The sequence below is a fragment of the Eutrigla gurnardus genome, assembly GCF_963514095.1.
Source record: "Eutrigla gurnardus genome assembly, chromosome: 10".
Taxonomy (NCBI): domain Eukaryota; kingdom Metazoa; phylum Chordata; class Actinopteri; order Perciformes; family Triglidae; genus Eutrigla; species Eutrigla gurnardus.
The window spans coordinates 25,151,371-25,169,884 of record NC_139924.1 but is presented as its reverse complement, the minus strand read 5'-3'; the positions used below and the strand labels follow the sequence as shown (position 1 = coordinate 25,169,884).

Here is an 18,514-nt window from a genome sequence, read left to right as displayed (position 1 = left end):
GATGATTCCGTTTGTGTCTGAATTACAGACATCTACACATTATCTCACAATAAGAAACGGTGTCGCAGCACATATACGGCAACAGCTGATGACAAGGAAACGTCGTGTGCAAGGCTTGAAAACAGCTACTCTGCAGTCATGTGATCTGAGTGAAGAATAAGCAGATCCGACTCTATGGTGCCCTGTTAAATCATGCTATATGGTTGCTTGATGATGAATGTCCCCCTGTATAGAGTCGGCATAGAAAAATCAATACTCCTCAAATTGAAACAGTATAGGGTCGTATTGATCCGCCGCGCTAAATCAAAATGAGGAGGCTTTGATACATCTTTCCAAGACAGCTCCCTGCCCAGTAATGACACACTATCAATTTTAGCTTTACACTGATAAATCAAGTTGAAAATTGGATGTCAGAGTTTTTTTCCAGGGAGAGAGTGATTTTCCATGCCCTCTGGTCTCCCCTGCTGTTGACCTCTGAACCCTGCCAGTGGATTATAAAGTTCAGGCTCGTCTGAAGTGAAAGTATATGTCAAGGCGAGACGTGATGAATTCATTGAAGAATAATGTCCGCCATTTTTGAAGGCACAGGACTGCTCATCAAACAATTAAAATACACTCACTCATTTTTTTATATGTGCATTTTTTAAAGCATCATTTTTATGTTTGCGCACCACAGAAACGTTTTTAATATTTTGAATTGTTGTTTGCCCCACTTAAACTGAACTAGTCCAAATCTCTGGTGTCATTCTCTCCCATCCATTGGCCAACACTCGTCCGGTGCTAATTGTTTGGACACGACAGCACTAACAGAAATGTAAAAAAGGGGCTGTAGAAGACAAACCTCCCCTTTGTCCCCGTGCGGGCGTCCGTGTTCACATCAGCAGCATCAGTGACAGCTGACGGAGGAGCCTCCGCTGGCCCCCACAGCAGACTTTAACCTTACCTGACTAGTCTATTGATTGTCAACATTTCTTCTGTATAATTACTTTTTTGTAGCAGGAGGGAGAGAAAGGGAAAATGGCGGCATATATTGATCCGTGGCAAGGCAGTGAAACAGCCGTTTCCCTTGACTAACAGTGAGTTTCATCTCTCACACTTGATGAATGGTAACAATCTGCCTGTGGATAATAACTTTGTGATGGAATGAACCTTTTTACTCACGATGCGCACAGGGTATTTGGTCTCGCCTGAAAGGGTTATCAATTCTAATAGACGTCCACTAGCACAAGGGGGGGGAGCACCTTTAGAGGGGCTTTACAGCCTCAGAGGGGTTGAAGTGTGATGGCCCCTCTGGGGCAGGAAAGAAAGGCCAAGGTCTCTAGTTGCTCCTGACAGTATAAACAAAAATCAGCCTGACGATATAATACATATAATTCAAAAATAGGATTCTCTTTGACATCCAGAGGAGCAAAATGTGTTTCTTTGTATATTATTTTGTAATTAGTGAGGATTTAGATAATCCTGGAAACCACTATAAAAACAAGGTTCCTGTAAGTGCCAGTTGTTTCCTATGGATTTACATGCTTTAGAGGTTTATATTCCCGCTCCCCTAAGGCTATTTTTGGACTATTCCAGTCCTCTGCACGCCAGCCTTCATTTTTCAGTCCACCATCTAGAGAGGATTAAAACAAATGCTTGCAAGTGCTATTGTTTTTACTCGTCATTTAATTAGATCTTATTTATAACATGATGTGCCATTGTTCTTGCAAGCTGGTATTTTCCCTCCTTGCATTTGTTCTTGACCTACACCAGGCTTTACTCCCGTGGGGCGCTCTTAACCTTGCACTCTGTGCTAATTATCTCTGGAAAGAGGCCCATTCACACAATCATCAATTTCATCGGGCGTTGAAATTGAGCTGGGCATCGCCTCACTGTGCCCCATTTCCGATGAAAGATGGGGATCCGCAAAACCGGCGATCCGGGGGAGTTCACCTACAGTACGATACGGCTCCTCATCCCTCGTCCGCTCACGTACGTCTGTCTTCATTACGCCAGATGACCTGGAGTTAATCTTGTTGCTGCTGTGTTGTTTCCCTTTCGTCTTAGTCCAATACCCATTCGTCCACGTGTCGATTCCCTATCGCTCAATCTACAGAAGAAAAGTCATATCCAATATCTAGGCGTTTGGATCTTAGCTTAGCTATCCTCCCGTCTGCACTAGTGTTGAGCGTAGTGATGATAAGAAATGGTGAAATTAAAGACATGAAAGTCTTGTGTAGCATTTGCAGCCCGCTGTGGTAATCGGATCATGATGTTGGCCGTACAGTTACTTCACACTTGATGTGTTTTTATAGAGGAAATCACTGTGTATTCCTTTTTTCTCAGTTTATAGGTTACTTTCAAAGCAGTGAGAATGCTCATCACCATATGGTTGCCAGTCTTTTATTGCTTTTTTTTTGTTTTGTTATTTTTGTCCAGCAGGGGTATTTTGAGGAATGGGCTATAAAATGACTTCCCAGAAGAATGCACTGTTGACATACAATGTTTTTAGTATTTCCTCACTTCATGGTTTGCTGTGTCATTACAGAACCTCATATCTGGTTGGACTTTTTCCATTAAGTAACATTGTTTGGTCAAATGAGAGATTGTTTCTTACATTTCTGTAGTGAATATGGTGCCAGCATTACCTCAATAATTCTGTTTGGGCAGCGACATGTTAGGGATTGTTACCAATGAACTATGTAAGTTGTTTATTTATTTTTCTTGTTTTATTTTATCAGTAAAATAGCCGCTTTTAGACTTTTCAACGCTTCCATCTCAAACAAATTCCTTATGTATTGTGTAACTCAGAGTCAGAGCCTATTATGAAACCTTAAAACGAAAGAAAAGACCACTTGTACTAAAATCTGACGTTTGTTCAGTGTCCGTGTGTGTGTGTGTGTGTGTGTGTGTGTGTGTGTGTGTGTGTGTGTGATAGAAACCAGTCACTGCCCCTTTGAATAGAATTGTCACTGATTACTGGTATTTATTATAATTATCCCCTACTCATGTCACCAATGGAAGCTTTTAAAAGGGATATAATGGTGTTTTATTGAATCAGCATGTTCGTGTCCTTCCTCCTGACCGTCTCACACAAATCTCCTCTGAGCAGAAATACAATAAAAAAGGAAATCTTTAACCACTAGATTCTCATCTGTCTGCAATTTAACCCCAGTAAATATTGCTTTTGACAATACATTTGTGTAAATGCTTTTATTTCAATGGTTTTATGTCAACTGTATGGGATTTTATTTTTAATTCCTTGACTTTTTATATATTTAATTGTCAGTTGTTATTAAACTGAACAAAGTCCAAACTGAAATAGAAACAAAAATGAACACAAAAGGAGTGCACTATTATGTCTTTACAACCTTTCAAACTAAAAAATGACCCATCTTTTCTCTTGTATGCGTGTATGCTCCATTTTCCCAGCGTTTTTTGTGAGTTCGTGCTTCAGTCCTTCGATAATGTGTCAGCTTTCTATTTCCTCTACAATGTCCAGCCGCTGTCCTGGTCTTGGAGGCTCTTCAACATTTTAACCAGCTCCTCCTGATGGCCTTTTTTACATGCCAGTATCAGGATTTTGAAGAGATAGTTTTTGTCACCAAGTATCAATTCCAGGTACACAATCCCTGGTAGTTATTTAGCATATTTAGAATCAGAATGTTTGTTTTTTATACAGTAGAAAATATGCATTAATCTGCCCATATGGTCACTGCTGCTGCTCACCCTATTGTTCGTTTTTTAATAATAAGAATACATCGGTTTTAGGTCTTTTGCAGATGCTCAAAGACGCTTTCATATTAGCAACACAATCAAACAACACATTTTTTATTTGGGATCTAGTGCAAAAGTGGATTAAATTCTTCCATATGAATTCCCTGTCTTTTGGCGCTAGTGGAAGTTTTTTATTCTACAACTGGAAGGCCAATCACTCTTTGATGTTCAGTTCTAATTCCCATTTAGATTTGACATGTGGTGAATATCTTACATTTTGTATTTGTAAAACCATTATAAATAGTATTTGAGGGGTTTGTTTGTATGCATAAGTCAATCACTTCATTACTGGCAAAATTAAATCTTTAATATCTGTCATAGAAATGTATTGGCTGTGCATATCAAAAGATCAGGTCCCCATTTTTTAAATGTAAGGGTTCTCCTTTGAGTTTTGTGTGTCGCTCCGTACGACTCAACTAATGTTTTAAATTGGAAGTATCGTTGGTTTCTGCATCACGTTTTTTCCCTCAATCGACATCAACATTAAAAACGAACAAATTAAGGATGCATTTGATTTATTCTCCACAAAAAAGGACCCTCAATGACTTTCCATTGGTGTTGTTTTTGTCACTGTACACAAAACAATAGATTTTATTTGGTGACTATTCACGACCTGCCATGAGACTGGGCTAGAATATATCACCCTCTCATCCAATATGAGCCCTTGTCAGCTGTCAAAAGTATCTCTATCTTCTAGAATGATGTTATAGTTTCCTATAAAACTGTTATCAATCCTTTTATTTTCCCTCCGCATCTTATTTTGAATCATGCTTGTCAGCTTTAACTTCCCTTTCACAAACAAAACACATTCCCTGTAGACTGGTGCGTTAGATCTGGCAACTCAAAAAACCTCAACACTGGCTCCTTGAGGAAAGGTGTGCTTTAAATACCTATTTGAAAGAGAGGAGAATAGACGATAGCCCTCTCACATTCATCCTGCTGCACTTAGCAAGTCTGAAAGCATCCATAAATAATGGTGCTCCTGTTTCCTGTAGGTTATCAGTGCTGGAAAATTAGCTTTTAAAATGCGGTTTGAAATCCATTTGGGTGATTGATGGCTGACGGGACTAATATATTTTGGCAGTTTCTAGGAGGCCAGTTCACAGCCATTCTTTATGGTTGTCATGAAGCCAGGCACATTTGATGTGGAAAATAAGGAGGTCCTGAGCCAACCATGCTTAATAGTGAATGCTATTGTATGGACAAAAAACAGAGGGATCCATCGTGATGGTTTTGCATTATATTAAGTGGCACAAATGTGTACTGTTTTACTGAATGTTTGAGTCCCATATATGTCTTTAATATTCCTTATTTCAACACGTTTTTTTAAGAAATGAATATGCTGTTCAGTGGCTAGGTGCCACCTCAGAAATCCCTTGTGTGACAGCTTGGTAGCTCCCAGCTGTAGATCTCCACCAGGAGTGCAATCCTCCAGAGCACTTTTCGGACCACCCTCAGTGAGGAGGACTCTTTGGCACAGTCCAAATGCATTCAAGCACTGACCACATAGTCGAGAACATCCCATTCAATTAGCAGAATACCATCAAACTGAAACCATCTGCACACGCCAGATGAATGCATCGAAATGGTGGCGTCCAACTCATAAATCAGTCGACTTGAGTATTTCTTTTGCATTTGATTGTTGTGATGGGCAAGTGAATGGTGTGGACTAAAGTTGGACTCCTTACATGCAATAAATGCAGTTAATACTGTTATGAGGAAATCCTCAAAGTGGCTGATCTATCCCCCACTCGCATCTGCTGTCTATTTGAACTAAGAATTAGGGGACATAATCTTCTGCAGTAATCACCCACAGTCGCCTACAGTGGATTTACATTTTTTTCACACTGTGTAATCTCGCATTTACAATATCATTTACGTGGGTTTCTCCTTTCAACCCACTGACATCTCTCTTTTCCTCCGTTAAGCTTTGAGGGAGATTGACAGGGGACAAGCTCAAGGCGTTGAGTCTTGCTTTTGCATACGGCGACTCATGATACTTTGTACATATAACCGGCGCACTCGCGTGCACACATACACTCAGTTTTGATTGATACTTAACTGAAACTGAGCTCTTGTTGCTGTCAGAGCCCGGCTAAGTCTCCTGAGCCTCTTGATTTCTGACATTTGTAGATATTATATTCATGGAGCAAGGAGGCTGTATTTTGAGATGTGATCCCCTGTAACACTTTAATCTCTTTAGACTGCGTCAGTGCTGTGGCAGGGAAGAGGGCAGAAAGCATACAATGCAATAGATGACTGCCTGCCAGGATCTTACTGCATCCTGCACACACTGAAAACATCTCCAGATCCAAGGTTTTATACGGGGCTTTGGGTGGTTGCTTTTAGTATTTTACCTTTTTATATAATGAGGAGGCAAAGGCAACATTTTAGATAATATAACGACTTCTGTTCTAATACTACAGCGTGTACTTTGTGTACTGTTACGGTGATGGATTCTTCTCTATATCCACACATAGCTGTTGAAGATCAGCGAAATGAAAAAGAGTGATTTTCTTCAAACGTGGCTGCAATGTAAATGAAAATAAACCAGGCTGATCTGATCACATCTTACCGTACTGTCAAGTGCACACCACTTATTTGAATCATCACTATTTTTATGGATTACTCCTCCTTGTCAAGGGTGAATTAAAGGAACTTTTTTTTTTCGCTGCATTTCCCTCGAAAGGAAACATGAAAAAGCTCCAGCTAGTGCACAGTTGGAACAAGCAGCACTTAGTAACCTAACGCTAGTCCATGGTGCTTAATGGTTTGCATTAGCTGCAAGCAATAAAATTATCTCAGGTCCTCACTAATGTTGGAATAATCATTTACAAAGATGGTTACCACATGCTGGAACTGTTTTCTTCTTTCTCTCTCTTTTTTTTACAACCCTAATTCGCTGTTATTAATAATGAATAAAAATGCAATTTTCTGTCGGGTTGCTCCAGGGCTCTGGGAATCATTTCAATGAATATTTCAGCACATTATTTTAATCATGGCTCCACAAATGCAGGGAGGGGGCTTGTTTTATAGGCTCATGCCTCAACCGCCCCAAGACCCCGATCATTAAACCCCACGCTGTCTGCGTTGAGGTTCCTACCTTTGATTTACAAGACTTGTTAAAAAACATTGTAAAAAAAGGAGGCAAGCTGTGCCATTTATACTTGTAATTTGATGCTGTATTTGTTAATGGGAGTGCCTGTGATTTATGTGCGCTGCGGCTGCTGCTGCTCCCTGCTGTTCTTATGCTATAGGCTTTAGCAGAAGTAACATTACTGGGCCTCGGCAGAGCATGCCGCTAGTCAGCCTCATAAATCTGCTATCTGTGGCCTGATTTTCCTCCTGGAGATGTTTTCCCCTGATAAGGAAGTGGCTGCTGTAATCAGACCATCAGTGAGGGGCGTGTGCTCCATCTCACCTGTCTGTCTTCTCGTCTCTCTCATAGTCAGCTGCACGACTTCTGGCGTCTCGACTACTGGGAAGACGACCTGCGGCGGAGGCGGAGATTTGTTCGAAACCCCTTTGGCTCCACCCACTTAGATGTCACATGCAAGTCACTGGAGGAGTATGGTGAGTTTGTCATTTCTTTTATTCAAATTTTTTTTTAATAAGCCATAAGAATTAGTGAGCTGACCATTACCCCATATTAAATGTAGAATATCAATCTTGCCATTCAAGCATAACAGAGTGTTAAAGGGCACTAAATTTAGCCCAGGTTTGTCTGCGTAGTTTAGCTTTTTGCTTCGGGAAAATTACGTGTCATTTTTATAGGTGACGTATTTATGAGTCCTGTGAATTGAACATGACACGTACATTTTATTGCACTTTTTTATTTCCATCACAACACATACTCAAGAACAAATTGGATCTCTCCCTTTATTGTTTCTTCTCTTGGCTGAAACTTTTTTTTCTTCTCTTTGCCTGAAACTTTTTTTTCATTGACCCAAGCAGTCTTTCAGTGTTGCCCACCACCTTGTGTCAATTTTGCTTCATGTCATGCAACACTGCCTTTTAGTGGGAAACCATCTTAGTACTATTAAACACCCCTGGCCCTTCTCTCCCATCTGTAATTGAATAGTAGAACGTATTAGCGGCAGAAGGGCGGATGTATTGATTCTGAAATTAATGGCGTAAGCCCCTTCTTTACTTTATAGAAAATAGAAAACAGGCAATGCATTATGGTCAGGGTAGCCTCTTAAAACGACTGTAGACTCACAGCAACACATGCACAATGATCACAATGTTCACTGACCTCTGGCTGTCTCAGTGTTGAGCTAAGGAAGCCGACCCTTGCTTGGTTTCAGGATGTCATCGTGCTGCTTTGCTAGCTCTTACGACTGCTGTACGAGGCTCGTGGCGGCACAGGTGGTCCATATAGAGACACATACAATAAATTCACTGGCTGCTTCAGATTTTTTGGTGGCTCCGTTATGTTTTTATCAAAAGCAAATTGGCTTTTGGTGATATGTTGATGCTGCTATGCGGAGGAATGATGAATTAAATATTATGCATCGTGTTTGAAGCTGTTAAAACATTATTTTAAGACTGTGAAACGCAGGCTAACTGCCTGTGGGATGCCACTGCAACAATTTTTAATTATTAAGACATAATTTTGTGCACAATTCTTAATTGCTTATAACAGCAGGGGATACTGAAGGCAGATAGAAAGCTGTTTCACCCATCGGCCTCTTTACCTACAGAAGATGCTCAAATTGGCATAATATGTATCGTTTTATTTCAATGTGCCGCAAATCCATATGTCATATTACTCCATCAGATCACGATGCTTTTGTTTCTGTTGTTTGACATTAATACCTGTGTCGTTGACTGAAGACTTGTTGAAGTCCTGCTGGCATGCGGCGGTTTTAATGAGCAGAATAATGTATAAACTTGTCGAGTGAAAGGGATCGCCTGCAGTCAGATGGCCTCTGTGCTCTCCTGGAGAGGTGAGCTGCACTTTCAGGCTTTTTTCCAGGAGGCTTTGATGTGGTTGCACAGCGGAGACCAGGTTTTGTTTTGAGTTTAAGTGAGAAGGATCTTTTGTTATTTTTTTAGAGCTTCAGTAGATTTCGCTGGCGGTGACAGTTGGCAATTTTTGTTTTAAATGTATTATGACAGTTTTTTTCTAAATGAATATTCATTTTTAATTAGCATAGCGTTAACGATAGGACCTGTCTTTAGCAGATAACCCTGGTGCAGAGACACAGAGGTTGGATATCTATTAGTCATAACATCCAGACTGCGTTTCCTAGATTTGACAGGGATTCCATTGAACTTTTTAGTGGGTTGCCGGCTGCATAAGCACCAGAGTTGAAAAACAAAGAGGTTGTTTGAGTTGGCCCTTGAGAGTCATTATTAAAGCTATAAAATCAGGGACTATTGGAGAACCAGTAGGTTGTCCAAATTGAACACACAGTTTCTGGTTTGACAGCAGGATATGACAATATACGCTCAGCCACCATCTTGAGTTTGAAGAGGGCAGACTTACACTGTTGTGTTCACAGTAAACGTCAGTCTTACCATCTCACTTGGGGAAAATGAAAGTCAGCAGGAAAGTTTTTTTCATTTTTTTTCCCACAAAGAATTTCACTGAGTGAGTGGCCTGTCGTTTCTGACAGCAGAGAGTCTCACAGCCTTTTGTTTTGACTCAAAATAAGAGTCTTCTTATTCTTATTTTAGAAGATGGATTAATTTATTCATTGTTGTGTGGATTTCCAAGAGAGATTATTTGGCCATTTACCTTTTTTTTCATTTATATTTTGAAATTGAACCTTTATTTCTAAAAGACAAAGTTAAATATCATATACTAATAGAAGAAAAATATGTAAATGTCGAAGGGAAATGTCGGCGAAACCAGTGCATCTTTTTCAACTTTCCCTTCCTTTGTGTGTGGGAGTGTGCACGTTCATGATGGGAGGTTAAACTCTGCCTTAAACTCTGCCTCGTTGTCTATTAGCAGCATTGACAGCTTAGCCAGCACATTCTGTCTCTGCCCTCTGCCTGTAATAACCTGCTCTCTCACAGCCAGCCGTGGCCCAGTATCAGAGTATATTGTTAGGTGATTGGAATTGGGCAAGCATGAAATGGAAGTCACGTTAATATTGATCCAAGTGTTTAACGGGGTGTTTTACCTCCGGGTGTCCTTGCTGTCTCATTTCAGGTGAGCTGCTTCCCTCAGACCTGATTGCACCGGGCGGGGATCTTTATAGCTCTTTAGAGGCACCGGTCTCATAATGTGATATTAACCTTCTCCTGCTTTCTAATCAAAGATATTCAACTGTGACAAATGACGGCATGGACATTTACTGACATGCAAATCTGGACATTTGGATGTAGCCTTTCAGTAAACATTAAGTAAATAATGTGGAGTAACATTCAAGTCCAGATGTGGGGATTATTAGACACTGCTGTTAATGTTTTGATGGAGAGAAGATGACGTTGTTTGTAACCTCTGGCAGCACAGAAGACACATACTGCACATCCCAGGATATTTAATAAAAATCACCCCAAGAGGAAGCGTCTGCATTGTATAAACTCCCCTACATCAAAGTTAAAATGTTTACTTTTACAGCCCCAAAACACATACTCCACAAAACGAGTGGCTTGCATCACAGGAAGTATGAATCTGTCACCCCCCCCCCTCCCCCCTCCCATTTCATCTTTCAGTGCAGAGTAAATAAAAGTGAAGAGACAGAGTGCAGAATTGCATCGCCCAACCGGTAATGCAATCCCGTGGACTGGACTTTTTCTCTCCATGTGGAATGTGGAGCCCATGGAGAGGGTGTGTAGGAGGTCAGGATCTGAAAACGGATAGAGTCTAGGAAATGGAAGAGATACATTTAAAACATTTATGGAGCATGTCATATGGTTGCTGGGATGACTGCACAAAACACTGATGATTATACGATAATATAATAAAAAAGCGATGGAGCCGGGCTACTAATCCATGTTATCTACAGAGATCTGACAGAGACATGGAACAGAATCGGTCTTGCAAAAGTCCAGAGGTTGAGCTCTTTTCCAAGTCTTTGTTTAGAAAGAGGTCGACATATCAGTTTCTTAAACTGTGTCCAAAATATTAGGCAAACATTCAGTGATTTGGGAGTTTTCCAGCATTATGCAAATACTTTGCTCATCAGAAAACTTCATGTAAACCTCTCCAGATAAGCAACATTTAGGTATGTTTTGTTTTATTTATAATGGTGTATGAAGGATTTGTGAAATCTGCCTGTTTTCCCCCTGAAGAGAATTCTCTGTATGTTAGTTGAACCTTAAGTGAAACATTATGTTGTGGCTCTCTTTTTGAGGAGTGGCAGTGAAGTGGTTGAGGCGGGGGGGACTCGGAAAAACTCCTCCTCGCCAGCATGCTTGCCAGTGTTGCACTACGTGAAACATGGCAATAGCATTAAAGTTCATCAACACTCTTTCAAAGGCCTTTCAACCCTTATCTTTTCCGTACTGAATAGTAAAACTACTAAACACAGAAATATCTCCAAAGTGGGAGATTGTATCTGAGGTTATTAACTCTGTTCGCAAAACAACACATTTCCTTGATTTCATCACTCTGTGACTCTGAGGAAAATTATTCTTATCTCTTTGCCTCACATGAAACACAAAACATTGCTGCTCATGCATGCTACTAAATTTTTCATTTACAATGGTAAAGACGAAGATGGTAAATTTACGCTTTAACTCTCTGGAAATTGTCACCATTAAAAATGTATGAAGTATTAGTATTCTTGCTCCTCTGCTGCTTATATAAAACATGTGAAATATTTATTTTGTGCTTTTACAAGACCCATTGAGTCATCCTTTGTGATTTGTCATAAAGATATAAAAGAACTCAACAATGTCACCCAACACTAGTATTATTAAACTTATGTTTTTGGTGTGAAAAATGATTCTATACTCAGGACCATGGTTCCTTGTTGAACCCCAGTGATGAGTGCTCAGGGGCATCCTCCATTGGTACAGCTGGCGAGTCTTCATCAGCCTCCGATGGGGTCATGAAAGCTCTGAAATGCACTTTGCTGAGTGTAATTAGTGCAGTTTGAACTCAGTGATTGAACAAGAGGACCCGCGAGACTGCTGATCTGGTTACTGAAGGGCTTGAGAGAAGATATGAAATGAAACTTCTGTGAGACGAGGAGACGTCTTTTTTATGGGCTGCTCACTTTGTAAGGTCCATGAGATAGAAGCTAGTTGATGTAGCATCTTTATACAATAACATGGTGTAGGCAGCATTTTATTTCCTTCCTTTAAAATATGTAGACAGATTTCATCTTCTCACATCATAAAATCAACTGAACAAACATGTTAAAATCCTTCAGTCGGTGATGATTATACAGTGTGTATCCTACTGTATGCACATAGTTTCTCCCCCAGCCTGCACTTGTCTCTTGTTGTTTTTTTCAGTGGTCAGGGGTGAACACATGAAGACGTTTGAAACGAGTCTACCTCGGCATCGCTGCACAGCAGGTCCTTTAATAGTGATGAATGGCGACCCATTTCACAGGCACACGTTTAATACAAGAGTGTCCCACGACTCAACGGGCTATCACTCATGAGAAGATCACTTCTCATGTCAGCACATTTTCTCCTTCATGTCGTAGCTCTTCATTATCATTATTTATAAAGATATTACTTTTGTCTGTGAGAACAGAGTTGCATCGTGGGTAAAGCTGGTTCCCCTCACAACAGTTGATGTTGCGTGTAGAAATCAGCATGGTTTATTTGGTCTACTCAGCCCTGTACAGAATTGCCAATCAGAAGATCAGCCTGCTTGCTGAACGTTCCCTCGTTTACGTGGAGTGTAATGATGGTTTACAGAATTACAGTTTTAAGTTTCAATCCTTCAGCTTTGATCTCTGACCGCTGGCTGGCTTTTGCCTTAAACATTACACAGAATTCATTTCCGAAACGCACAGACTTCTTCCCTCCCGTCTGATGAAAGCACTCCAGATATGAGACAGAGCAGGAAGCAGACTTTTTTTTTCTCAGTAGCAGTGTTGACAACAGTCAAATGTGACCTCTTCAAGACAAGGTACATGTTCCTCAGGGGAGAGAGAGGCGAATTAAGAACCGTGCTGAAATGAAACATGTCAGACGGGTGTCAGCCACCTCCCATTTCTTGATATGTGTTCCTTTCATTCACACACATTTTTCCTGCGGTTATTTCCTACATTGGACTTCAGAAAGACGAATTCACATAAATGTTCAGAGCGGCCGTATGGCAGGCACATGTTGGAGATGGGCAGATTTAAGCTGATAAATGTGTTGCGAGACCTCTTTGTTTTTGCAGGATGTATGAACACTTCTTTTTCAATGAGTGCTCCACTATAGCCATATATGATGACGTCCTGGTGGAGGCAGGCTCCTAATTGTGCTGTCTGTTCAGTCTCACTCTTGTCAAGTATCCAAAAGCAGCAAAAGATATCTCTAATCGACGATGAGCTTGAGATGTGTCCTCGACTCAGCTGCTGGTATTTCAAGATGCGGTGTTTCATTGTTGACCTTGTCTAAAAAAATAAAAGCTGAAACACCTCTGATGTTCAAATGTATTCAGTGAACGAACGTGTACCCTGACATTCCTTCATATGCTATGGCAACTACATTAGTGAGCATCTCATTGCAGGTTTATCCTGCATATATTATGTATTTGATGAAGAGGTTCTCCAAAGTTTATTTCTTTTTATATATTTAACTGTGTTATGTTTTTAAAAGCCTATAAAAGAAGACCCTTTTGTTTGAACTTGTGAATAAACTTCAGTGTGTGTGTATGTGGCTATATGCATTACTGAAATGTACTATATTGTAAATGTATTATTTTTAAAGCAAGCTTTTGCTCAGTCAGTGGGTACAACAGCTGAACCTTTTTATACTTATGGGATATATCAGTATTGCTGAGCAGAAATGCATCAATGGAAACTGTAATAATGTGTGACAGAATTGTGAATAGGTGACTTTGCAAAACTATATAGGAATAAACTAAAGAGACATTTCTCTTAAGCATAGTGACGATGCTGATCTGAGCTTTGGAGGTTAAAGTGTGATACGCTTACTCTTTTTTTTGACAGGCACAGAGGAAGACGAGGTGGTCAAGTCCAAGAACGTCTTCCGCAGTCACACCGTGGTGAGTCAGACCCCCGAGACGGAGCTGATTCTGGAGGGAGACGAAGATGCCGTCAGCCTGCTGCAGGAGAAGGAGATGGACAACCTGGGTGGTGAGTCACCACACCGGCACATTCATTAACCCCAACTCAACATCACTCCGCTGGAGCATCAGCGCTTCTCTTTTCTCTGTCTTCTTCCTAATTGCTGGCATAGTTACAGTGTACATGATTAATATCAGTGCATCAATTGAAGTGTTTGGATCAAAGTCGTTTTCCGGCTGCTTCCTGAAGTTCGGTATTCTCCGTCTTCTAATCTGGACATCTTTACTTTGCTTTGACAGCGACACATTGTTTTGTCCTTCTCTGGTTTGTTTTGGATTCCGTCAGCACGGTTCCTTCCTCAAGTGTTTATCTCCAGAGGCAAGTTAAAATAACACCGGAAAGACGATCAATCCAGATTTGTCACGTTGAGCTTTTATCGTATTCATATTCAGGCTTTCTAAGGCAATCGGTAATTAAAGTTGATATGAAGCACTGCTTGCTAATGTTACCTATACAGTGACCTGTCGACTGACCTAATAATGTATCTTTAAACACCATTCAAAATCGATTTATATAAAATGAGTAATTTCGTTAACTGATATATATGAAAAGAGCATTTTTAATCAGTGGAAATTCTGGCTAGTATATCGATCACTACACTTTAAGTTTCACTTATTATTAGCATAGTGATCTGAGCTAAGACATCTGCTAACACTTCTTACACAATCTCCTGATGGTACTGATTAAAGATTATTAATAGCTACAGATTGAAGATATTTCGTGATCAGATGCAATATTTCATCAAAACTCTGCATGAAAAGTGAACACAATTCCAGTCCATTTAATTGAAAATCTGAAATTATCTTCCCTTTTTTAAATTAATCAAAGTTTGCCAAAGAAAAACTGCATATGTTCTGTATTGCTGTTAATGGAGAGCAGAAAGACCCAGAACAGACGGTATTTAATCTGTTCATCTTTGATTTATTTTACACATGTGATTGTTATTACATCTGTTAGTATCTTAACCCAGTTTTTAAGACTTTGTCTGACACAATTCAGTCAAGAGTGCAGCTTCCTGCCAAGGCCACGGCTGCCCAATGGTCCTGTAATTTCCCTGGCATCACAAACCAACCGATAGTATCAATCCAACCTTCATACCTCTCAAAGAGCTGCCACAGCTTTAAGTGCTAAGATAGCCAGAGTTCTCTTGAGTCTTGAGTGTAGATCAAATATGTTGCTCCCTGTTTTCACCAATAAAGCCAGATCGTCACATAACACGTCATGTGACTAATTGGTGGTTTAACTAAGCAGAGTCCTTATGCCTAAATGATGCCGCCGTTTTAGTACACCATTAAGTCATATTCATCCCTGACAGCCGTTACCAATTCCAAAAACATCTCCTATATTTTAGTGACAATAATTAAGGGGTAAATAAGTGAAGCTGGGGCCATTGTTGTTGACAGTTGTTGTCACTGCATGTGGTTTTATTTGGGATTATTAGCTACTCCAGTCGATGTTAATGAACATTCACTGCTCCAAGACTGCATATTGTCCATTTTAGCTCTTAGGCTGACATGTTGTATATTAAAAATGTTGAGATTTACTAATACTAGCTGGATTTTAAAAAACAAAGCAGAACAGTTCTCGGCAATGGAATTGCAATTATCTTATATTATGTATTTTGCTTCTAGGTTCTGCAAGTTGAATAATTCAGTCTACAAAGAAATGTGTTGCTTGAGTTGTGTTTTAACTGAAGTGTCACGGGTTTCATTGCATAGCATTTTTAATGTTACCAAAATGTCTTCACTAAACCAGTGAGATCAGGGCTGCCACTGAAACACGTATTGATGGAAATAGTCTGGGGAAAAAATCCCCCAAGAGTTCTAGATTCGTAGACATGAAGCCCTGTATACATTACGTAGTTATTATGGCTTGGTATATGAGGCTTAGGCTGAACCAGGGCACTGCTGAGCAGTGAAATCCCCTCGAAGATCCGACAGATGAATCTCAGAGGAGGCGGCTCGCCCCTCCTCTTTGTCCCAGGGCCAGCAGGCAGCCAAACACTCCATGTCTTTCAGATGAACCCTGCTCTGCCCTATCAAAAGAGCAAGACAAGGGCTGAAATACAAGCAGATTGTATTCTCCTCAGAGAGGCAACCGTGACCTTGTACAAAACAGAAATGCTGAAAATAAATACATGATGCATATCTTATTTGAATTTATGAAGCAAATCTTGAAGGTCTTGACATTGACTTTAAGGAATGATTGCTAGCATTTAATGCTATGTTTTATATTTGATAAAGTTCATGTTTTCACAAATAGGGGAGCTCCTCTCACACTGCAACATTTGGGTAATGTTTTTACCAGGATGCACTGTCTGTGTTTGGCCTGTATCTAATCTCAGGCATGAGCAGCCTTAATGAGAGATCTGGGACTAGATCCTTGTCAACAACAGGGCTCCTCCTGCCAGCCTTTGGGTCAGTGCCTGCTGCTGCTGCTGCTGCTGCCAAAGGGGCGGCGCCTGCACTCGAGGGCCCAGGCAGTTGTGGTCACTGAACCTATGATTAGTTTTGCTCCCCCACAGACATGGAAATGCTGTCAGTGCTCGCAGTGGTATTAAATTAGCCTTTCTGTGTGCACATATTGTTTCCAAAAATCAGGTAGAGTAGAAACGTACGATGAGCACGTGCAATGACAGCAGAGAGGAGGCATTTCTCATGTCAAGCAAGTCGGCAGATTTGACTGTTTGCTGGCGTACCGGAACCATGTTAGGATACCCCAAAGTGTGGTTTAGCAGCCACAACCATTCTGCTCTGCCTTAAATTAGACCTTCTGTATCCCTTTTAGTCCCCATTCGCAAAACTGATCCCTTGAGTGCTGACATGTTTATAAAAGGGTGGAAACCCAACACAACATTTCTGAATGTGTAATCTCAGAACTGGGCGTGCTAGTCGAATTCCCCCCCACAGTTCTTGTGAGTTTCTTGTTGCTTTTTTTAATTCAAACAGTTGCAAGACTGTTGCAAGAACAGTGGCATATGAATGGATATGTCTGTCTGTCTGTCTGTGTGTAAATATTCAAGTATTTCTTCTGTCAATTTCAATTAAATTATTCTATGCTGCAGCCGTTTTAAATAGTCTGCAAGGGAAATAACTTCTCCAGGCCCTTCCATGCAAATGTAATATGTTGAAATATAAATGCCTCCTTTGAAAACAGGAAAATAAGAACATTACTTCAGTGACTCAAACGAACAACAAGGCACTGTGCCTCAGATACTCAGCATAATGGCTGCAGCTGTGCATGTATGCGTATCCACAGTAAATCAACATGCACATGTGAATGATGGTGCTCAGGTGTGCAAGTAACCCACTTCCACTTGTATTTCTCTCATTATGTACAATATATAAAAGCTCATCAAACACTGCAGTCCGGCGGAGGGTTGTGGATAATATTATACCCATTTTCTCTGCAGTTCTCCCAAACTCCCACCACACCTCGCTTCGCTAAATTGGCCTGTCATTTGACCAATGTTTGCATTTTCATTCAAAGAATGAGCCAACAGCTGAGTATTCCAAGCTTTAGCCTATATATACTCCAGTCATCCGGTGTAACTTGGCCTTAATTTCATTATTTTCCTGTAAACGTTTTAATGTCACATAGCCTAATTATGGCAGGATCCCTGAGGGGATTACTGCCTAATCCTCTTCCTCCCCATGAGCAATGGACACTGTGGCTTAATGCTCCAGGCTAGTAGTCTTTCTCTCCGCGTAGCCCTTTAGGGTCACAATACAATGCATCAGCCCTGAAAATGTTAGTTTTACTAAGAGGTGAACGGCCTTGTAATTTAGGGGTTGGCATGAACATAAAGACAATCATAATAATAGTAGTCATAACAGTGACTTTTATTTTTTACATAATGTATTTACGAGACTATATTTGAAATGCAGTAAAAGAGGATAGTGTTAGTATTTACTCTTCACATGAAGCCCGTGCTGATAGCATCAGCAGATAGCATCACCGTTAATGGACCCGAGCAACGCTGAGAAGAAACCCGGAGAGAGGGCGGTTTGACTGCGCAGCCTGCAAGAGCGATGAAGGGGCGCTCTGGGAGTTGAGACCGAAATCCACTTGTATTCCTGTAACACTATCGCCTATAATTGGCTGAGGAACGCCGATTAAGATTGATGAGACATTATAGTGGCTCTTTGGAGTTTAAGGGATCGATAAATATCCTGATTTCGAGAGCTTTCGTTCGAGAGCAGACAAATCACTGTAACGGTGCTCCACAGCGACACTGATCTGAGAACATGGAGGAAGAGAGGGGAGGGAGGGAGGAGACTGAAATAAAGATGTGATCACTATCAGCTGGCAGGGTCACAAACCCACCTTAAAAACGCTGCACAGTTATTTTGATTTGAGAACAAGCTCGCAGTTTTATTGTTTTCGTACACGTCTTCGTCTTTATGTTTATTATCATTTAATAAATAAAAATAACCGGAATGAACTCATAGGCTGCTGCTAAAGCAGCCCGAAATGACGGGAATTCACCCTGCCAGTGCGTTATGGAGGGAGAGGTTTATTTAATATAACTTCATAAAAAC

General features: G+C 40.6%; 1 protein-coding gene across 4 annotated transcripts in view; it reads left to right on the top strand.

The window, feature by feature from the left end:
* The window catches only part of nbeab (neurobeachin b), a gene marked incomplete at its 5' end in the record, with an annotated part of 172,100 nt that overhangs the window by 94,082 nt on the left and 59,504 nt on the right, over window positions 1-18,514 (top strand). For all 4 annotated transcript variants that reach the window (XM_084019133.1, XM_084019131.1, XM_084019132.1 and 1 more), the window contains 2 exons: window positions 7,205-7,329; window positions 13,836-13,982. In XM_084019133.1, coding sequence (XP_083875259.1) covers window positions 7,205-7,329; window positions 13,836-13,982 — 272 coding nt within the window. The remainder of the gene's footprint in view (window positions 1-7,204; window positions 7,330-13,835; window positions 13,983-18,514) is intronic.